A 22,709-nucleotide genomic window follows, 5' to 3' on the forward strand; every position below is an offset into this window, starting at 1 on the left:
ATTTTAAACAGAATAAAACCAAGCAAAACAAAACAGAACAAAGCCAATCAAAATAAACCAGTGTAAGTGACGTAAGGCTTCAAAACAATAGGAAATCAACAGTGGTTACTACAATGCCTCCTGCTGCCTTCAAAGTAGCTGTAGAAACCTTTAGACATAATAAAAATCGAGCAAAACAGAACAAAATAGAACCAATAAAAACAAAACAATGAATGCAAAAAAAACCTTCAAAACAAGATAATCGTACATCAAAATGGCTACTGTAGTATATCTTGTTATCTTTCAAATAGCTGCCCATGCCATCAGTTATAATAGAATCAAAACAAAACAGAATAAAACCAAACGAAACCAAACAATGAAAATGATACAGGACTGTAAAGCAAGATAGTAGGGAGTTAACAATGGCCACCACCTTCAGAAGGAGATCCCCATAGATGCCACACTGCATACTGTTATCCTCCAAATGGATGCTCAGACTACCAGCAAAGTCAGTTAGACACTAAACACTACAAGCATTAGTTTTTTGTTTTCCTCAGTAGCTATCATCTCAGCTATCATCAGCCAGTTGCCCAAGGGCATGGGGTGGGGACACCACTATTCTTGTCTGCCAGCCTGCATGCCAGCCGGCTCACAGGAAGGGGCTGGCTTCTTGTTTCTCTTCCTGGTGACCCCAGTGGCTGCCTCTGGTTCATAGGAAGGGGCTGGCTGCTAGTTTTTCTTCCCAACAACCTGCCAAATTTCACAACTTTGAACTCTCCTTAATTGGTAACATTTTCCTTCCTGTTTATTCCCAAATGTAGAAGAACCGAAATGTTAGGCCTTCGTGTTTGTTTCTTTATTTTTTAAGACAGGATCTCACTATACAGTACAGGTTGACCTTGAACTCACTTGGTAGCTCAGGCTGGCCTTTAAGTTATGGTGGTGCTCTTGCCTCAGCCTCCTGAGTTGGGATTACAGGTGTACCCCACCATGCCTGGTTTAGTTCTGTGTGTTTCATCTGTAATTGCCATTCTGCTCACTTATCTTTATATTAATTTAAGTTTTTTCTCTGATTTTTGAGTATATTATTTAAAACTAAATTGGTAACATTTTTCCCCACCAAACATATGCAGATAGCTTTTTTTTACCTCTAGCTTTAGTTTTCTATATTTAATGCCATTTAAAGTCATGAGAATTTTTAAATTTCTATATTTAAAAGATTTAGTGGTTCTTTATCTTCCTAGCCAAACACAGTGTGATTTCATATTTTATGTTTAAGAGACTACATTTTAAAACAGATAAGCAAACAAAAGCAACTTCTTATGGATAAAGAGAGCTTTTAACTGGGTTGAAGAAGTTTTCAAGGGTATTCATTAGGTAATCTTTTAAAAAAAGTATTAATGTTTGAAACATTATTTTTAATGAACTCCAATAAGGAAGATTACTTGTCTTGATCTTTTTGTTCATTTGAATGTATAATTAGCATATCATTTCTAATTTGACAGTTTTGTAAAAGTAAGGTAAGGTTATTGGGCAAGTTAATTCAAAGTTTAAAACATGTATTACCCAGAAAAGTAGAAGTGATTTATACTCAGTAGTATTTGTCAAGTGATAATGGTCAGATTGGAGAAGTTGTTGGAGGAGCTACCAGACAGCAAAGCAAAAGGGCAGATTAAAAAGTCAGAGGCACACAGGAAAAGAATTTCAAGTAGTAAAAAACAGAAAAAGGCAAAGTGAGGGAAGCCAGGCTAGTCGGAAAACTGCTGGCAAACGATTCACGAGAAAGGACGTAAACACTGCAACCAGTGTTTATCACTGAGCATGTTTGTCTGTTAGACCCAGGTACAGTGCGGTGACATGAATCATGGGTGGAAAGCTTGCATTGGGTGACCTGTGTGGAGACAGGATGTATTTGCTTTCCATCTGATCACAGTTGGTAACTTGGCTAAGTATCCTTATGAGATTCTCAGGAAATGTCCTTTCCAAGGGTGCTTTGACTGTCAACTGAGATAGGATGTATCTGAGGTGCTTTGTACGCTGTGAGGTATTATGTTTATGTTGCACAGAATGATAAAGCTAGAATCTAGAGTGCAGCTGTGCAGAGAATGATTACCTAGGAGGACAGGCAGGAGCACCAATCATGCAGGTATTTGGTAATGCAGAAGAAATTAAAAGGATAAAGGAACAAAGAGAAGACAGGGAAAAATATCAGTCAATATGTGAAGAACAGAGGTATCCCACCTCCTGTGTGACTCTGAGCAATTTGTATTTGTTTTGTTCAGAAAATTAAGATTGAAGCAAGCACAAGAAAATGAGATTCTGTTGGTTGGTGAGTGGATTTCAGTACTATTTTTATGGTTTCCTGTGAAATTTGTTCTGTTTTTTTGAGAACAGTAGTTTTCAAATTTTTGTAAGAATGACCTGAGGTACTTACTTAAAATACAAATTTATGAGCTCTATTCTGAAAGACTCATTATACCAGGAGGTTTTATCTGAGATGTTCTTATTGTACACTTGAACAATACTTATTTCAAAGCCTTAGCCTGGAATTGCTGTGCTCCTGCTTAAAAAGACGTTGGTGGTTTATAGAAGATTAAATTTTGATTTAGGAAAATTGTGCTAATCCAATACTAGCATTCCTCCTTTATAAGCCACTTTACAAAGTTAACAGTGAACAAGAATCTAACCAGAATTTTAACCTCTCAATCTAACTTAAGTGCTGTTTTTTATTTTCATCAAAATTCAAATAAATTCAAAAGAATTATGCAAAGGAGTATAGTTTTTCAGGATATTACATACTGCTTTAATGCATTTGCATTTGCAGACGATAGCATAGAGCTTTCAATTTCTATACAGTATCATGTATTATGCTATATACCATTGAGTTTTGATCTTTCAGATATATTGTGCTGGGAATACATGTAATAATAGGGATTTGGAAAGCAGTTTAGATATAGAAGTGAAGAGGAAAATAGAGAGTTAAATTTTTACTTCTGGGGTCTTATGCCAACCTGCACCTAACTGCTCCCCTGAGCAGATTGGTCTTCCTGTCTTCCATCAATGCTAAGCACATATTTCCCCTAGCTAACTGGCCTTATCCTGAATTCACACGTTAAGCACTTGTTTCCCATGACTTCAAACTTGCCCCCACCTTGAACCTGTGTGCTTCCCATAAACTGAGTTTGCTTGGAGTTTGAACTTGCATACTTGCAAATAGATGATGCAGTTTTCTCTTAGGCTAGTCAGTAATAATGAAATAAGATGTAACCAATCAGTAACCATCAAATACTCTTGCTTCTGTACTTCCCACTTGCAAACCCCAAATAAGCCCTAGACTACCAGAGATTGAGGCCTGATAGTTTGGGAATGAATCTCAGTTCGCATTAAATAAATCAGTCCCCAAATCTTGGCGATGTTTTGGTGTTTTCATTTGCTGCTGCACAAGAAGGAAGGGTTCAAAATGCAGATTGACTCTAGTAGCAGTATCATATAAAAAGTAAAGTTGTTTCTTGGGTCCATAGTGTACCTTCCAACAAAAGTGGAATCAGTAGGTGGTAAGCATTTTCTATCAGCGTCCATATCTGTAGCAAAATGACTCTTAAGTGTTGGAGGGTTCTTCTTTACACTTTACAGAAATGATTTCATTCTGCCCATGTGGTATTAGAAAACGTTTATGTACTTGACTCCCCAAGGCTTATTTCTTTACCAGAGCTTTCTCTTGACCTTTAAATTTGTACATCCATCTAACTACTCAACATCTACATTTGGGTGTCTAATGGGAATCTAAGTGTTCAAATGTCCAAAAATATAATCCTAGTCTTTGTCCTCAAACCCGTTTCACCTGTATATACACTCTTTCTCCTCCAATTGTGCAGTCCCAAAGAGTAATTGTTGGTCCTTCTCTGTCACATCCCATAGCCAATTCACCGGGAAATCCTTTTAGCTTTACTAAAAATGTATCCACAATGCTTTTTATTACCTCTATTCCTGCCACTCAGATTTAAACTGCCATCATTGGTCCCTAGGATAATTTTAATAACTCCATGTTTCTTTCATTACTAATTTTTTATTAGCTTACCTTTGCCATACGTACTGGTTACATTCATTTTGGAGGATTAGTACGCGTACATGGCATTTCTTGATCCTGCTGCTCACAGCTCTGCAGTTCTGTCTTTTGCATCCCTAGTCTAGCTCTGTGTCCTTCCTCACATGGTCAGGATGCTGCATAATGCAGCTCCCTGGCCCCGCCTGGCCTCCTCTCCTGCTCTTGTCCTCTTACCCTACTGCAGCTGCATTCTTTACTCTTCCTTGAACTTTCTTCCCCTTGGCACTTGCTATTTCTTCTTTTTTTCCCTTTGGCTAATTGTCACTGTCACTTCTTTCTAGACTTTCTCTACTCAGATGTCATCATCTCAGCGAGACCCATGTCTTCCCACTGTCTCCCTTCCACTTGTGGATCCTGACCTTCCTTACTGACTTCTTCCCCCCTCCTACCTTCAGAGTGCTTACTGTATTCTAATGTAGAAGATAACACACATATTGATTTCATCTCTTATTTATTATTTCTTTTTCTTGTTAGATTATAAGTTCCATGAAGAGGTAGAAGAAGTTTTGTTTACCAGTGCATTGCAAGTCTTTAGAATTCTGTCTGGCTCATAATACTGTCTCTGTAAACATTTATCAATTTTGTTGAATCATAGAAGAAATCAATGGGAAAACACTAAGCACAAGAAGCTGGGTGGTTCTGTACTGAAAACCAGTTTAGTACTATTGCATAGTGGAAAGAGAGAGATTTGTTCCTATTATGTAGTCCTCTGTTTTGAACATGCTGTGTCTATAGTCCAAATATTGGGACTAAAACAATACACAGTTATGTTTCACAGGTCTGCAGGGCGGTGGGCTCGGCTGGGAGGTTACCACTTGCGATGCTTGTATACGCACTCAGATGATGGTAGCTGAGGGTGGGGTTGTCTGAGGGCTACTGTGTTCAAACAGCTGATGTCTGGACTGGAACATATGAAGTTAGGACCTGGTCAGGTGTGATGATCTCCAAATGGCATCTCTGCTTGACTAGCTTGGGCTCCCCCACAGCATGGCTGTGGTTAGTATTTGCATGTGGCAGCTGGATTTATAGAGAGCCAGTGTTTTATGAGGTTCAGGTGGCAACCAACTGCCTTCTCATAGCCTTAGAAGCCATAAATGATTTTCATCACTTGATGGGGGACCGTGATCTACACATGCAACAAGGGAGGACAAATCACAGTCAATTTACAGGTTTGCAGGTGAAATAAATGTATAAACAGACCTTTATTAAAATATATAGGGTGAGCAATATTGAATGCAAATTAAGATTACCTGGTCAGACTTTCTCAGACAAGTTCCAATTTTTCAATATATTAATTGTCCAATCTAAGGCAAATTATTGTCATTTGGGATTCAACTTCCCATAGGTAAAATGGATAAGTCAATTTAGATTATTAAGCTTTTCTGCCTTTGGCATATTTTGGTGGGATAGTTTGAGTTGTATTCTGAAAGAATAAAAGTTGGTCTGATTAAGCTAATAGTTATATCAACAATATTGTCTCTCCAGTATGACAATGTCTTCTTAAATAAAGAAAATACCAGTAATTGCTGAACTCTGGTTCATGGCTCTGGAGAGATGCTCATTTAAACATACATGGATGAGGAAAAATGCCACAAAAACATTCCATCGTTTTTTCAATTTTTAGTATTATTATTAGACATATCATAGTTGTCAGATACAAAGTATGCTTACTACAATCTGATTTATACAGTTTATGTACTTGTTCTTATTGACAAACTTAAGAAAATTTCTACTTCTTCAGAGCGACTTCTGCCACGATTTAAAGCATATCGTTTTTAAGGACTGCAGACGTGTGGCTCAGTGGTAGAGCAACTCCATAGCACATGCAAGGACCTGAGATCTGTCCTCTGCACTAATAAAGTATAGACTTCTCAGCCAGCTGAAGCAATGTGGGATGGCTTTTCTAACTCATACCTGTTTCTTGGGCAGAAAGTCATGCAGAGGCTAGCTGTTTGTGCCTGTTCTTATAAAGCACCATTCAGTTAATTAGCCTGTGAGTATCTTTAAGTGAAGAATTTTGGATTCTTTTTGAGATTGTGCCTGAATCTTATGTCATAAGATTAGCTGTGTTTGTGCTAGGTACATTTCTGAGTTCATTAAAAACATGGGGTGATAGATCTTTTTCTGTTTAACTGAGCAGTGTATAAAACTAATTTCTAGGTTTTCATAGTTTTCCTCTTTCTTTGTTGTTATTGTCAAATTCCTTTACTGTAACAACTTACTGTAAGAGAAGAATCATTGAATTAAAAGTGCTGGGGAATGGAACCCAGGGCCTCAAGTGTGCTAGGCCCGCGCTCTGCCACTGAGTGACTTCAGCCTTAGCTCTGATTTATATAACCTTTTGTCTACTCACATAACCATAACTAGTCCATCTTTTTCATGAGGTATTATGAGGGCAAAGTAATATAAGAAAGTGCTCTAACAGGGTAAAAACAAACACCATTTTAACAGAATTAATGCAAGATAGTCTTATAATTGAAAGAATGTATTTTTATTTCCCACAATTTTGAAAAGACTAATAGTTTTAAATGTCTTTGTGTTATACTAAAATCCTTAGATGCTGTGTTAGAATGTTCTGCACCTAGAAAGACATATTTGTAAGACAGACAACATGAGACCTGGCCTTCCTGCCTTATTCCTCTAATTATTTTGTCATTGTTTGTACTTTTTCCAGCTGAATGTCCTTATTTCCCCCTCACCTTTCTACTGCACAGTGCAGATATTTACTCACAGCTCTTTTCTCTATTTTTTCCTTCCAAGGGAGCCACCATTAAGAAGGATGAGCAGACTGGGGCGATCGTTGTAGCTAGAGTCATGAGAGGAGGAGCCGCGCATAGAAGTGGTGAGCTTTAATGTTCATTAAGTTGACTCAAGTTGTGACTCTTCCAATATAAGTTTTAAAATATCTCTGGATATAATACAGTAAAACAAGTTATAAGATGTTTTTCTCTACTGACATTTGGGAACCTACATAAATCCATAAAAAAGACTGACTGGTCTTAATGTATACAGGCTTGCAAAGTTATGTTAAGACCTATTTCAGTGTTCCTGATTTGAACACTACTGCTAAGAGCATGAAACTTTAAAAGAAATTATTTCATGCGATATTACTAATGTACATTTCTAGACAAAGACTGACATAATGTTACAATTTTTTGCAAGCATTCTTGTACTGCTTTAGTTTGTTGTGATGGAGACATGGAACCTGCAGGCCGACAAGTGTGAAGTTTTTTCCAATCCTTCAATCTACCAAGGAAATTAATGATGCTTTAATTGGCAGAGACATTTGCAAATTTCAGTTTGTTTTGTGTAACAGCGCTGTTTAGCAAATTTTCTACTTCACAGGTCTTATTCATGTTGGTGATGAACTTAGAGAAGTGAATGGAATACCAGTTGAAGATAAAAGACCTGAGGAAATAATACAGATTTTGGTAAGCTGTAAATTTATTTTAAAGTCACAATGAAAATAAAACTGTAGGTTTTTCTGACTTGGTTTGAAATGTATGGGTTTTCAGGGCAGGATTCAGATCCCAGCGATTATCACTTCATTGCTGTGTCTTTGGGAAACACCTTGATTTGCTTGTACCTTAGTGTTTTCATTTATAAAATAAGAATGAGAGAGGTAAATCTTGTACTGACATGTTTAAGTATTAATGAGGTCATATATGGAAAGAACTGGGACAGGACACAACCTGATCAAAGCAGGTATTAATGGGTAGCCTCTGCATGGCTCCTGGTGACCCATTTGTGTGTTTGTCCCCTCTAATTGACATAGCCATACTGCAGGCTGTAACTTGTAGGTGTGCAAATAACAAAACCAAGTTAGATGTCTTATGAAACTGAAACTTGAATGGAATTGTTTTAGATCTGAACAATGGTAATTTTTAAGTTCATTTGCACAGATAAAATAGAAACGTTCTCTTTAATGCCCCAAAACGTAGGCATACTGCAACAAAAGGAGCAGAGTATGGCAAAACAGATCTCTTTATGAAAATTAGGGTATGATCGAGATGGCACTGTAGAGGGGAATGAGGGCCCCGGAAAGGTTGGTCCGTGGGAACTACGGTACAGTGAGATAGAAATAGGAGATGTTCGTGTGTCACTGCACAGTCGGTAAGGTGGATAATGATAATGTACTGTTTACTTAAAATATCTAAAAGAAAGGATGTGAAGGACCACTATAAAGAAGGGATAAGTGTTTGAGGGGAGAGATCTGCGTAACCTTCTTTGAGTATTAACACAATGTATAAATGTTGTGAAATATCACATGTATCTCATAAATATGTACAGTTGCCTATATCTTTTTATGTCAGTTAATCAAGTAAATTTAAATTTTAAGAAAAGGAGAAAGAGATGTATAGAAGTACATAGAAATAATGGTAGAACGCGTGACAAGACCTCCATGGAAATTACTGTTTCAAGGAGAAACATTCTAGGGACAGGAGCCTTATCAGCATTTCTCCAGGGGCCACTGGCTTTTGCATTGAGCTCTGCTCAGGAGCTCACCCAGGAGCTGTAATTAAGCCACTGCTTCCTCTTCCTCCATGCAGAAAGCAAACAGCACCTTCCCTTGTCCTCTACCCCTGCCATCATCCATCCTTCTGCATTTTAAGTTAGTGGAAAGACCACAGAACCATTTCATAAATGGTATTGCATTTATTTGATTCAGTGAGAAAAAAGATAGTCTCAATTGTATGCCACACACAAAAATAAGTTTCCAGTGAACTCAAAAGTGACAAGATCTCAAAATTTGAATATACATACAATTTTTATAGTTGTAAGGTATAGTCAGAATTTTAAAAATTGTAATTAATTTAGGCTAGATACCTGTTCATTAAAAGATGAGAAGACTATTATAGTTGATATCTTACTCACTAACCAGAATACATCAGATGTGAGGTGTCTCATTTTTTTTTCTGATGGGTGTTATGCTAAATGAATAGTGTATTTATAACCATAGCACTGGCAGTATGGATAGATATTTTATCTCAAAAAGCAAGGATGCTGGCATTTAAATATTACAGTATTGCAAATGTTACAGAGCCTGAACTTTTTAGATTATTTATTCAGTAATTTAATGTTTAATGTATTTAAGGCACTGTTCATAGTTTGTGTTTCTGTTTTAAGTTGACATGGATGACTATATTCTTCGACATATTAAAAGTGCATAAAGGGAAAGAGTAACAGTGGATTTAATGTTTTTTAACTTACTTGACAAACTTGTAAATCTTTCTCATATTACCAGAATTTCTACAAAAATAGTTTCCTTAGTTTAGTCAAAGAGATGTAATCCCTCGCTTGTAAATTTTTAGCTTCCTAACTATTTTATCTTATTTTCCTTGGCTCCAGATTCCTGATGTCTTTTTCTTTCATCCACTATCAGGCGCAGTCTCAGGGAGCAATTACGTTTAAGATTATCCCCAGCATCAAGGAGGAGACTCCATCCAAAGAAGGCAAGGTAATCATTTCTTAAAAATATCCTTGTGTGTGCAGTCCTACTGTTTTTTTTTTTAAACCTAATACATAGGCACACGTTTTAATTTTTAAAACAATTCTTCAATCTAAGTCTCAAGAATGTAGGCCATTTCACATTTATTTTTTACATTCATTCCTCAATGAACCTTTCTTCCAGATGTTTCTCAGGGCCCTTTTTGACTACGATCCTAACGAGGACAAGGCGATTCCATGTAAGGAAGCTGGGCTTTCTTTCAAAAGGGGAGATATTCTCCAGATCATGAGCCAGGATGATGCAACCTGGTGGCAGGCAAAGCACGAAGGCGCCGCCAACCCCAGAGCAGGCCTGATTCCCTCAAAGCACTTCCAGGAAAGGTGAGCGGTTGGCACCGAGCGCTGGCCGGTCTGCAGCTGACCTTTTGTTCTTTGCAAAATACCATTCTGGTGTGGTTGTGATAAAATAAGTCCTAAAAGCCTGCCTTAGAATTTATTATCCCGTGGGCTTGGGTTTCTGTTTTGTCTAACTAGGTATGAATAATGACCAAAAATAATATGACAGTACCAGGTCATCTTGGGTTTTTGTAAGGAAGCAAATGGAAAACAGCACATTAATATTAGACTGCATTGGGGTGAAAGGAAGAAAAAGAGCAGTCATATAGTTTACAAAAACTGAAAAGAAAATTTATCTCTTAATTTGAATGGATTATATTGTGTTCAGTCTCTACCCTCAGCTTTCAAGTTTTTTCTTAAGATTTTTAATGTTTTACTACTGCATTAACCTTAAACCAGTGCTGAAAATTGAGAGGCTTATTGACCTTTTATTCCCCCAGGAGATTGGCCCTGAGAAGACCAGAAATACTGGTTCAGCCCCTGAAAGTTTCCAACAGGAAATCATGTAAGTTTGTTAATAAGAATGCAGAGTAACCAAATCCTGCTGTTTATTTTTGACTAGTAAAGCAGGTGCTTGTGGAAGAAGAAGGGATCATATTATCTTGCTCCTGGGTCCTCATTTCTCAGGAATGAAACTCGTAAGAAATCTGCAGTGGGAATATTAATGTGTCTCTTTTGAAGAAAAGGATGATTGGGGAGATGTTTGTAATAAACCCATGACTCATTCTTTAAGAAAGTAACAAAAGACTATTGCTCTCTTTGATTTCTAAGTTTAGGCATTTTTATAAATGTAAATAAAAAATCATTCTTTTCTTTTTCCAAAGCCAGGAGCTTTTGTTTGGGTAAGATATTTCTTGGTAAAGATTAGGGGGACAAAATCCACCACTTTCTTAGACACAAAAGCATTTGTACCTAAGAACAATTATGCCTCTTAACTCGCTTCTTTTCCACAAATCATAGTAACTCTGGCTTTTATTCCATCTGTTTGGAGTTATCACCAGATTAAATTGAAAGAAAATCAGACTAAGAAAAAGGAAATACTGAAAAATAGTGTGGGTTTAGGTGCACTTTCCCCCCCCCCCCTTTTTCTTCTTTCTATCTCTCCCCTTCTCCAGTCTCCATCTCATCAATTTCTGCTTCAGCTCCCCAAATGTTTCATGGTCCTAGGTATTTTAAGAAGTTTTTAAAAGCCCCTTCTTTGTTTTAAGCAGACATCTTGTACATTAAAAAACAAATGAACAAATAAATGGCCCTGGAATTTTACACCAGCATCTGTTTTTAGTATTGTTGCATTTTTCACATCTCCTATTATTTCTGTCAGTTGGTAGAAGCTTATAGCCCAGGAATCACATAGTTACGGGAGCCAAACTGCAGCTGAGTATAAATCTCTCAGCAAGCCAGTATTTAATGTGGAGCACTGATTCAAAAACCTACTTGTTCTTGCTTCATTAGGTCTCGACGCAGGGAAAAACACTTGTCATAATGCATGTGGCGTTTTAAGGCATCAGAAAGCTTAGGATTTAGTGATGCCTTGTTGCTAACAGTAGCGACTTTTCACTGGCAGCTTGTTTAGCTGAAAGGCACCTGGAGACATCTGTCCACCTGTCTTGTCTCAGGGAGGGAGACTCAGGCTGGGCTTCTGCCCTTCTAACACTGAAGGTGCTGCATGTGCCATAAACCATGTCTCTGGAAAATGGAGTAAATGTGGCTGTCCTCAAATCAGAATCTGTACGCAGATTTTCTGAAACTAGACAATTTAGGAATTGACAATTTGATGTAAGCATGAATTTTTATTTAACATTTTTAATAAATGCATATGTTTCTTGAAGCAGCTATGTAAAAGTGATAGCTTCTCTTTTAATAGCTTTCCCATCTGTATTTGGTATCAATATTTGTGAACTTGGATGTGTGTGTGTATTAATTGCAGTAAAGCTGTTTTGTCTATTAATTTGTGTAATTTCCTTTTTCTGTTATTACTTCAATATTTGGAGCTGAGAAATATTTATTTCAAGATTTGTCTACTGAAATGTCTTCATTTTAAATATTTTTTCTTCTTGAACACCATTCAGAAATGTTTACTGATATTCTTTCTTTTCTTCTTGCTCTTTTTTTAAAACTAGATTGCAATTTACTGAAAGGTGTATCAACTAGTCTACTATATATTTTCAATGAAGCCTGGCCAACATTATCCAAATAAATCTTCAGTACATAGAAACTGTGTTCAAGTACAGAGAGACAGTATTTCTATGAAAGTTATAGAAAGCTAATGTCTTTACTCTCAAAGAATTGAAATGTCTTTGAATATTGTTACAGAAACTTATAAGCTGTTCAGAAATCATTGTATTAGTTCTGAACATTTTTAGTGGCACTTAAAAACACTTTAACCTATGCATTTGATAGTGATTCTTTATAAGTAGTTATACCTTATAAAGGCTATCTTATTCAACTACTTCTTGAATTTCAACATTGATACTTAGATTTTTGAAATAGAAAACTCATGTTACATGATACTGATTATTTCCTAAGATTGGTTGTAAAAAAAATTCTTGACTCAATGTTAAATATCAGAAAGAATAATCTTTTCATCTTGGAGTTTATAATTTTATGAAGAAATGGGAGTGATGAAAAATTTCTTCACTAAATTCTACAAGATTTCTTAAAATCCCAGGAGGATATTGTGAGCAATGGATTATGTAGAACAATGAGCTAGGCTGTTAAATTTTGCCACTATATGCTTGCTTATATTACTATGATTTTACTCTGTAAACATCATCGTAACTGATGTTTTCAAAGAAAAAAATGTTCATGGAAGATGATTCTGGAACTGTAGAAGTTTAGTTAATATCAGTATGAAAGGCAAAAAAAAATTTCAGTTCTGTCATCTTTGCATTTATATTTGTTTTGGAACTTTGATTCCTGGCTCCCAAGTAAATAAAATCAGGAGGCATCATAATAAAGACCTCTTCAGGTTTTGAAAAACTTACAGAAAACTCTTAAGTGTAAATTTGGTATCATCTTTGATAGTTGATTGTTTTTGCCTCTGAAGAATCATGGTATATGTAATTAAACAGCCAGAAAACAGGCTGCTCAGAGAAAAATCATTTGTTTCTGAAAAGCAAACCTTCCTAAAAATTAAAACATGAACTCTTAAAATGCAAATATTCTTGAATCTTGAAAGCTTGATATGAGGAGTTATCTCTTCTTGTTCTTCCTTTTATTATTTCTTTTTGAAAAATTACTTATGCAACAAAAAATTTAATAAAAATACAGAAATATATCATCTTTTCCTCCATAATCTAATTGTGGGCTCCACATATGGATGTGTGTCGGTGACACAGAAGAACAGAACCTGCAGCAAATCTTGTGCTGTGCTCGGGTAGCACGTGAGAGTAGTTTTTCACGATGGAAACCTGGCAACTTGCATTTCTTGTGTAGACAGATTTTAAAGTACTGTAATTTACTTTTATACCTTGAATGTATAAAGCATATGATAGCACCTAACTTTTAAGAAAGAAATATGAATTTATTTGAAATAGTTTATTCCTTTTCTATTGAAACCTATATATATATGAGTAAGAGTTGTCTTCCTAATTGCATAGACATTAATTTAACTTCAGTAGGATATAATTTACATTTGAATCCACTATCTATGGCCTTCCTAAAGACTGTAGAAAAAGCTTCTGTTCATATATTATATTTTGCTACAGAATATTCCAGTATGATTTTTATGTTCCATGGTTCATTTCCTTATTTGTTAAATACCTGAACATTTTATTATAGCAGATTGAATAATCTTTATTTGAAAATTTTCTTTTCCAAAATGGCTCTTGTGAAATTCTTGTCAGAAAAGAAAAAAGAATTCACAACTTTTGGTATTTTCAAACTTAAAACATAAAAACCCTAAGTATTTTGTTTAAAATTTGTTTTAACCAAGTGTGATTGCTGTCGTTCAGATAAGATGCAGAAAGGGTATTCCTTCAAGCAGGGTGTAACCTGGCTCATTAAAGGCAGCACTGTGGATTGAAGATCACAATCTTCAACAAAGAAACACCCAGAAAAGTACGAATTCACTGTACACGGCACCTGTATTTTTGAAGACTGCACATTTAAAAATAATACATGACAAGACTCTATAGGTTGTTCTAATAAGGCTTTTCAAACTGAATACTCTCCTCCTCCTGGCATCTTCAGTAATGTTTATGTAGTGTGTTCATACATAAACTTAATTTAAAAACAAACAGATCAGTTTATGTTGTTAAAATCAGTTATATAGAAAATTGATCAAACATTTTCTTAATGTTGGTGGGGCTTCTGTGCAAACAGACATAAGGCTTGGACTCCTTGTGTGAAGTTGGCGCACATAGATAACCCTTCTGCATCTCTTTTCTGTCCTCTGACCTTCCTCTCCCTCTCCACTACCCCATCTATTGATCTGCTTTCCATTTGAGAAAGACCTGTCTTTCTACATCCTATTGTCTCTCTTTTATTTGGCTCTGTGTATCTTCGATTTATCATGGAAGAGAAGCCAGGTGATATTTAATCTTGCGTGTCTAATTTATTTCACTTAGCATTACGGTCTCGAGGTGCAGCCACCTTGCCGCAGGTGTCTCAGGTTTATCCTGAGCCTAGCAGATGGCACTGCATTACATGTGATACCACATTTCTTTATGCATTCATCGGATGATGGACATACATGCTGCCTAAACATGGGAATTGTGCTGCTGTAATAGGGGTATGCATGTATCACTGTAATAAGATGACTTTAACTCTTGTGGGAAGATACCCCAAAATATTAAAAAATACCTAAAGGTATTTTTCCCTGTAAGTTATTTTTCCTTTACTTTAACAAATACCTGAGATAATCAAAATACCAAATTATCAAATGACAAGGCGTATTTTGGATCACAATTTTGGAGGCTCCAACTCACGATCAGTTGGCCTCATTGCTTTATTTGGCTAGTGACAAGGCTGCATGTCACGACTGGGGACATACAGAGAAGCAAAACCCTCATCTCATTGCTGGGACACATAAGAGAGAAAGAGCAAGGTGTCAGGTCCTGCCATGTCCTTCTGGTCCCCAGTGACTAGAGGAGCTCCCGCCATGTCCTTCTGGTCCCGAGACTGGAGGAGCTCCTGCCAGCCCCGCGTCTTAACCCAGCACTACGCTGGAGACCAAGCTTGTGTTGTGGGCTTTGGGGTCTTGACTATAGCACACTGGTACCCACTATGGAAGACTCAAAGGCTCAAGGTTTGCATGGAAAGATTAAATTTGCATTTCATTGCCACATGATTAGAAGGTTGAGACTTTTAGTCTCAGTAATTATTTTCTCTTTGCGCAGCTGATGGTGTTGGTTCTGAAGCAGTCTCAGAGTAGGTTCTTGTAATTTAAAGGTTGCCAAGCCGTATCATCTCTTGGATTTTGTTTGGGGTCCCAGTGCCAGGCAGTAAGAGTTGGTTAATAGTTGTACATGGATTATTGCAGAGTTTAGGGAACACTGCAGTAGGACAGTGAGGGGAGGTACAGAAAAATAGTTCCATCTTGCCTATGTGAGCAGTGCCTCTCCTGTCTCGTGGAAGGCAGGCCACTCAGAGTCATATGCAGATGACGACCTGACCCATGCTCCCCGTGGGTGCTGTCCTGCCCTGCTCTGAGAGCACATTTAACTCTTTGGCCCCTTGTGGCCTCCCCTCTGTGGATTTATGACTTTTCTTCCCTTGCTTTTCAGTCCTGAAGCTCATAGATGCTGGACCCTGATAAAGTCAGGGCAGGGGTGGACCCTCTGCAAGGACCTCTGTCAAGACAAACGCACTGGGATGTTGACCCTGCAAAGAAAGGACAGGGGAAAAAGTATTGGGAGGTGGCAGCAGGAGAGGGGAGGGTCAGAAGAAACCTGATGGATGTGACTTGTCCCCTGTTGTATAGTGTAGCCCAAGTCTTGACAATTCACAGAATTATTTTGGTATGGTAATACAGCATTGTAGTTAAACACTTGGAGTCCGGAGCCTCTCAACAAATGCTTTCCTGTCTGTAAAGTAGGGATAGTAGGACTAGTCACATAGAGCTGGTGAATTACTGTAAATGCCTTGATGCAGTTCATGTGCATAGCACAGTGCCGTATACATAGGAGAAATCTTGCAGGTAACATCCTGGTTCTCTTCTGAGATCAATTGTGTATGTTTTTCCACTTTTCTCAAACTCGATAATTCCAAAGAATCTGCTCCTGTGCTGTGCCACCTGAATGTCCATTAATGAACTTGCTCTTGGATGTATGTGTGTGGTTTTATCATGCTGGAAAATATTATTTCTTCTTTCTTTAAAAATTGTATGAAAAAATATCCTTTTGTGAATTTTTGCAGCCGTTTCATATCCTTTAATTGGCATAGCAAATATGTATAGCTATATAGTAAAAATTAGAATGTTTTATTGTGGGCTAGCATTGGTATTTTAATTTTGTTTGTTTCTGTGATATGGCTTTCATCATCTGATTACCATGACACTGAGCCTTTAATCAAAGGCACAATATTTAATTCATTCTATGTATGTTTTTATTACTATAAAACATATACATAATATGTTTCATAATCCACTTCATAGCCAAGTATGTGACATTCATAGTGATCAGTTATTTCCATCATGCCTAGATGCCTGGCTGGGCTAACCTGTAATACATAGTTCACTTTTTGTCGTCTGATCATTTGTGTTTGATGCCCATGGCATGCAGATACTAACAGGCTTAAATAAAATCTTGGCAAACTTGTACAAGAGCCTGAACAGTGATTTACTTTCCATATTTGCTAGTCCTGTTAAAGTAGAACCAATGGTTTGGAGACCCATAAGTATCTAAAAAATGAAAACACAATAGCACTCACTTTTCCTGAGTCATTTTCTTTGGGTGCTATTCTATAGCATGGGATGATAAGTGAGTGGAGTTCTAATTAGTTCTCTTTGCTCTATAGGATCATGTTACAAAAATACATTCTTCCTTGACTTGTGGTTAGACTTCACTTCTGATATGTTGCTAGTACTTTTTTTTTTACCCTTTACTAAACGTGGATCTCCTATTCAAATTCAACTTTTAAATTGCTGTTCTATTAGCAATTAAAGAGCTGTTAAGAATTCCTTTTTAAAAAATCTTTCATCAAATAATATAGTAAAAATAAAACTCTCTGGCTGGCTCATTTGATACATTGTTGGGATATTGTTAAATTTACGTACTTTGACATTTTAAAATAAATGCAAAATTTGTTTCTAAAATTTTTTTATGTGATTGTTATCATGAAATTTCTTTAGCACTGTGACTTATAAACAAAACCAATCTAAGAAAAAAATAAAATTCCTTTATTCCAGATATTATTTCAAAAAGTTGCTGAGAATTTTTTCTGATTTGGTTGTTTAATAAACTATATGATGACCTTTTGTTTTTATAAAATTTATACATTCTTTTTATATTAAGACTGCAATGCAGTCTGAAATTCTACTGCTTGTTTACCAAATAATTTTGATACATTTAAAATACATTTCTGTTTTCCCCCCTTGGCTTTTCTAAGATGAGGAAACAGTTGAGTGGGGTAGGTGGATTTTTTTTTCCTTGTATGAAATATCTTCTTACTTTAATTGTACTTTTTGTCTATTTAACCATTTCTCTTCTCATTTTCTTTGTGCTTCGCAGAGGAAATTAAAGGTATATGTATAAAAGTTTCCCTGCACAGTCTAGTAATTACGTTCAGTGCACTTAAGTGTAGTATTATATCAAACACATCAAACAGTTTATGAAAGAGAATCCTGTTGTGCATCTAAGCTATTATCCTGAGATTTCAATACCAAAAAAAAAAATCAGGCTGTTGAACTTTGGACTTTGTTATATATATACATATATATGTGTGTGTGTGTGTGTGTGTGTATACATATATATGGGCTTTATATAGAAGAAATATAGAATATCATCTCAGTAGTCTCAAATATAAGTTAATGAAGAAAGTCATGTTATTCAAATATATTCACAGGTTTATTCTGAATAAAGATGTGAGAAACATCTGTGCTCTTTTTTTCTTTTTTTTAATTTGAGGAGCTGGGATGGTACCCAGCTCCTGGCCTGTGCTAGTCAAGTGCTTGCCCACTGAGCTGCTGTACCTGTGGCCTCTGTGAATTATTTGATTTCTATAGAGTTTGTCATTCTAGACCTGTGTTTATTTTTATTTGTATTTTTTTTGAAACAAGGTCTCGCTATGTAGTTCAGGCTGGCCTTGAACTCACTTTGTAGCTCAGACTGGCCTCAAACTAATGATGATCCTCTTGCTTCAGCCTCCTGAGTGCTGGGTTATATGAACTTTAAAGATCAAAAATAAAAAGAATTCCATTGCTCACCTTAAGTTTTTAATGCATAGCCCAATATGCATTGAATTACCCCAAATAATAATGCCTCATTTACTTTTAAATGTTTTATTTTAAAAATAAAAATAGAAATATCTCTTTATTCTTTCCCTATGTGAAACTACTATTTATAGAAAGGAAACATTTTAATCTAAACTGTTTTTGTCTAATCCAGTGAGCCAAACTAAGTGCTATATTTTACATATTGTCAAAGGATCTGATTTACAAATGTAAATTTACTTTGAGCATCCAAGTATTATGATTTTCTTAGCTGTGAAAGCATAAGCATTTCAGACAAATGTTGTATCATTTTCTCAGAACTGCATCAAGGAACCTCTGAAAGAGGTTGAAAATAATCCTGCATGATGTTTTAAATTACTAAAACTTAAATATAAAACATACTGTTTTATGTTTAAGGGTGCACTGTGAGGGCTGCTCTATGCTGTGCTTTACATGATTGTTCTAGGTGATTTATTTTTTGCATCTCTGGCTGGGCTTCTAACTGTTCTGCTTTATTTTCTGGCTTCTGTTCTGTATGCTTTTACACTCCATCCAGAGGATGCTGCATATGCTGGTAACAACAGTGGAACCTATATAGGTGAGCACTTGGTCATGGAAGAGGATTTCTTTCTTTTGGTTGCTGTGTTCAAGATCATTTTATTCTTTTATATTAAATGAGCATATTTGCATTAGCATGCTGTGGTCAGGGGTGGTCACATGAACCTTTGTATTATGCCGGCTCAGTAGGCTGGACACAAAGGGTTCGAGGTGCTTTGGCTATTATTCAAGAAGCTCTCCGTATGCTAGAGCTTTGAAAACCATTCTACATGTTTTGGTAGGATGCAGAGGTATCCCACTGGTGCCAAATATTTCTATCCAATTGGACAACTGCAACTTGTCCAAAGCTTCTCAATAAATGTTCAGTTATATTTTCTTATGATTTATTGTTCTCGTAACCCCCACAAATAAATATTAACTGAATGGCCCCAAGTATAATTATCCCTAATGCTTAAATTTCTAGCCTGTGTTGGAGAGAAAAATTTCAAGTTTAGAGATGCTTAGGGCATCTAGAAATCATTCAAGGCACAGAATTACCTGTGTTTCATTTCCAGCCTTTGCCTGCTTTGCCCTGTTGAGACACAGTGACAAGTTCTGTCCTTCTAGTAGTGAGAGATAGTAGCATAGAAACATAGCTTCAGAGACTTCTTCTGCCTCTTCCTTTTAAGATTGACATTTATATGCATGATGATAATATGTCCTGATTATTGTAGAAATGTGGCAGATACTGTATTTGGTGTTTGATATACATTGTGTCCAATACTGTGAACTTGGTGATATTCTATCAGTTTTATGAAAGTAAAATTAAGGCCCAGGAAATGTAGAGAATTTGGCTAAGAACCAAGAGGAATAAATGGTACATCCTAGATTCAAATCCATATGAATTTTCCGTGTAGAATTTTCACTGTATAAAACCGTGTAGAATTTTCACTGTATAAAACAAACTAGAAACCCTGGAAACATAGAGTATTTGTATTTCTAGGGTAGAGAGAATCTGAGAGAAGTGTATGATCAAAAGAGATTAAATTTCTAATTTTTCATGTCAGACTAAGTATATGGGCTCACACTTATTCTTAAAAATCCCAAATCATTAATGGCTGAAAAAGCAAGCATTCCTTCTTGTGATTCTGTAGTCACAAGAATGGTGGGCCAGCATGGTAGAACCTTAGCAGTCTGGCGGCTCAGCTGGGATGTGGTTGTTTTGGGGAGCTCAGCGGGAAGAACTTGTTTTTGATGTGATATTTCATTCTTTAGTAAACTGCCCATACAGGGAACAGTCTCAAGGTTCTGGAAAACGAGAACACGGTATCCAGTCTGTGAGCGCTTTTGAGGCTGCTGCTTGCATCCAATCTGCTAAGGTCCCATTGGCCAAAATCAGTGCATCAGTGCAGACTGCCTGAGAGTGTAGATACAGGGAGATGTGAGATAAACCGTCATTACCACATGCTTCTGCTTACTCCCAAGACAGACAATACAACCTCCTTCCTCTGCTTTGAGGCTTGCACTCTGTAAATTAGATGGTGAGGATGTGTAAGAACTGTGATTTTTAAAAAAATGCAATGAATGTTTAAATTTTTTTTTAAAAAATTGTTACAGTAAGAGACACATTGTTAAATACTTCCCCTCACTTTGAATACATCCCATTATTCTTAGCAATGTGTCTTTTACTGTAATGTTTTTAAACTTAAATATTCAGTGTCTTTCTGATCACTCCTTGTCTATCCAGTGGATACTGTGACATAACAGTTATCTGATGAGCAGCACTGAATATGGTAAGGCAGAGATGGAGATGACTCTGTCATCCTGAGGCGCTCAGAGACTCATCCTCAAGAAAAAACGTTAGAGTTGGTGCCAAGGTTCAGGTAGAATTCTAGGTGATGACTGCGGAATCAGACAAGTGCAACCGCACAGGGAGAGGTGGGTCTTTCAGAGCACAGGGCATCTTTCAGTTTGGGCAATCCTCAGATGATGGGGCTAGAAATTTAGTTTGGATACTTGATAATGTGAGAGCTGAAATGTCACATTTATATGTTTATTAAAGTTGTGCCTGAGTTTTCCCCTCAGCACCATTTTGTGTCAGAGATGTCTTCACATTTACCTTTGTCATTTGCTCATCATCAAGACAAAATACCTGACAGCCACAATTTCAAGGAAGAAAGGGTTTTTTTGGCTCAAGGTTTTCAGAAGATTCAGTCTCCAGTCAGCTGGCTCCAAGGCAGGAAGAGCTGTTGGGAGAAAGCACAGCTGCTGGTCCTGGGAGCCAGCAAGCGAAGAGCAGAAAGAGGAGCTGGGAGGGAGATAAACCCTTCAGCTCACGTGGCCAGCACCCTGCCTCCAGCCAGGCCCACAGCACACTCAGTTGCTGGACTTCTTAGTGGGTGAAGCTACGGAGGAGCACAGCACCCGCAATGACCCTATCACTTTCCATAAGACCAACCTCTGAACATATGAGGCTCGGAGTGGGGGGCACTCCAGATCTAACCCATAAGAGCATCCAAAAAACAAGTGTGACTTTCCAATCTTTATCTCTCATTTAGATTTTAGGAGTTTTGTAAAATTAATATTTACTCTGAAAGATGAGGTGAAGTCCAAAAGCAAGGTGGTGATCAGCAAGGTAGATTTCTTTAGAGCATATGGACAATAAGAAAATGCCCTAATCTGGCAACTTGGGGTTATGATAACAACTGGGAAACAAATGGACCTCATACTGCAGGGTATGGAGGAGTAACGGTTGGCACCGGATGGTGCCATTGAGTCTAAGGCAGTTTTTATAGTTGAGCATAGGAAACATTTAATGAGGAAAGAGCGTGGCATTTTTGTAGGCACAGATAATAGAGCCCTTACAGGAGGCTGAATATCTGAGATAGGAAACACTTGGTAGAACAAAAATCTAGCTTGGATGTAATTAAGACCTAAAGGTAATTTAGACAAAAGAATTTGGCTTTAGTTGGTGAGTTAATCATGTATTATCCTCTGTAGAAATTTCTAGTTCTTTTTGCCAAATAAGATTTGTAACCAGCTAAGGCTTCATGTCCCAACATTAATAAGTAGCTGGAACTAAGTTGCAGCTTACAACATAAATGAAGCACAAGCTCCAGGTCAATACAGTTCCCACAACTCCCGTTTACCTTGCAGGTTTTGAGGCAAGATGCCAGTTAGTATCCTCCTGATCACTGTGCAGGTCCTCATACCCATAGTTTTAGCCATAGGAAAGTAAAAGTAACCCAAGAGGATTTCAAAGAATTGAGACAACATATTTCTTCAAGAATTGAGAACTATACAAATACAGTGCTATGGACAGAATGTTAAGATTTCTGAGATTTTTCTGCCTTTCTGGCTTAACTCTGATGATAGGGCTCAGCCATTCATTTCATTCAACTCCTGGTTTATAAAGCAGTAGTTTTCTTTCTAGACTTTACTGCAGCAGAGGGAAAGACGTGGCCAGGGTAGCTACATTTATGAGCATTGTGTTTGTTAACTTTGCATTGCTGTAACAATACCAAGGTAATCAATTTAAGAGATCGGGTTTATTGGCTCTCAGTGTTGGAGGTTTCAGTCCATGGTCATATGGCCCTATTGGTTTTGGACCAGTGGTGAATAATCATGGCATCACTGCATGGGAAAATCATTTAGCTCATAGCCGAGAATAGAGGGGAATAGATCAGGGTCCCACAATCCCTTTCTAGGACACACCCCAGACGGCCAGAGTTTCTCCCACAAAGACCCTCCTCTTATGTTTCAATCTCCTCAGTAGATAGGACTGCAGGCATGGACCATCACTCCTGACTTACGTAGTTTATTTCTTAGAAACCAGCAAATTTATTAATAAGGAAAGATTTGTTTTATTGGAAG

The 22,709-nt window shown here is 37.1% G+C and overlaps 1 protein-coding gene across 4 annotated transcripts in view; it reads left to right on the forward strand.

The window, feature by feature from the left end:
- Mpp7 (MAGUK p55 scaffold protein 7) overlaps nt 1-22,709 on the forward strand; it is a 211,763-nt gene that overhangs the window by 146,300 nt on the left and 42,754 nt on the right. For all 4 annotated transcript variants that reach the window (XM_063253710.1, XM_013151266.3, XM_063253711.1 and 1 more), the window contains 5 exons: nt 6,845-6,926; nt 7,430-7,515; nt 9,468-9,542; nt 9,717-9,913; nt 10,369-10,433. In XM_063253710.1, coding sequence (XP_063109780.1) covers nt 6,845-6,926; nt 7,430-7,515; nt 9,468-9,542; nt 9,717-9,913; nt 10,369-10,433 — 505 coding nt within the window. The remainder of the gene's footprint in view (nt 1-6,844; nt 6,927-7,429; nt 7,516-9,467; nt 9,543-9,716; nt 9,914-10,368; nt 10,434-22,709) is intronic.

This window comes from Cavia porcellus, unplaced genomic scaffold (genome assembly GCF_034190915.1).
Source record: "Cavia porcellus strain 051 isolate PalLab524CR breed Dunkin Hartley unplaced genomic scaffold, mCavPor4.1 scaffold_7, whole genome shotgun sequence".
NCBI lineage: Eukaryota > Metazoa > Chordata > Mammalia > Rodentia > Caviidae > Cavia > Cavia porcellus.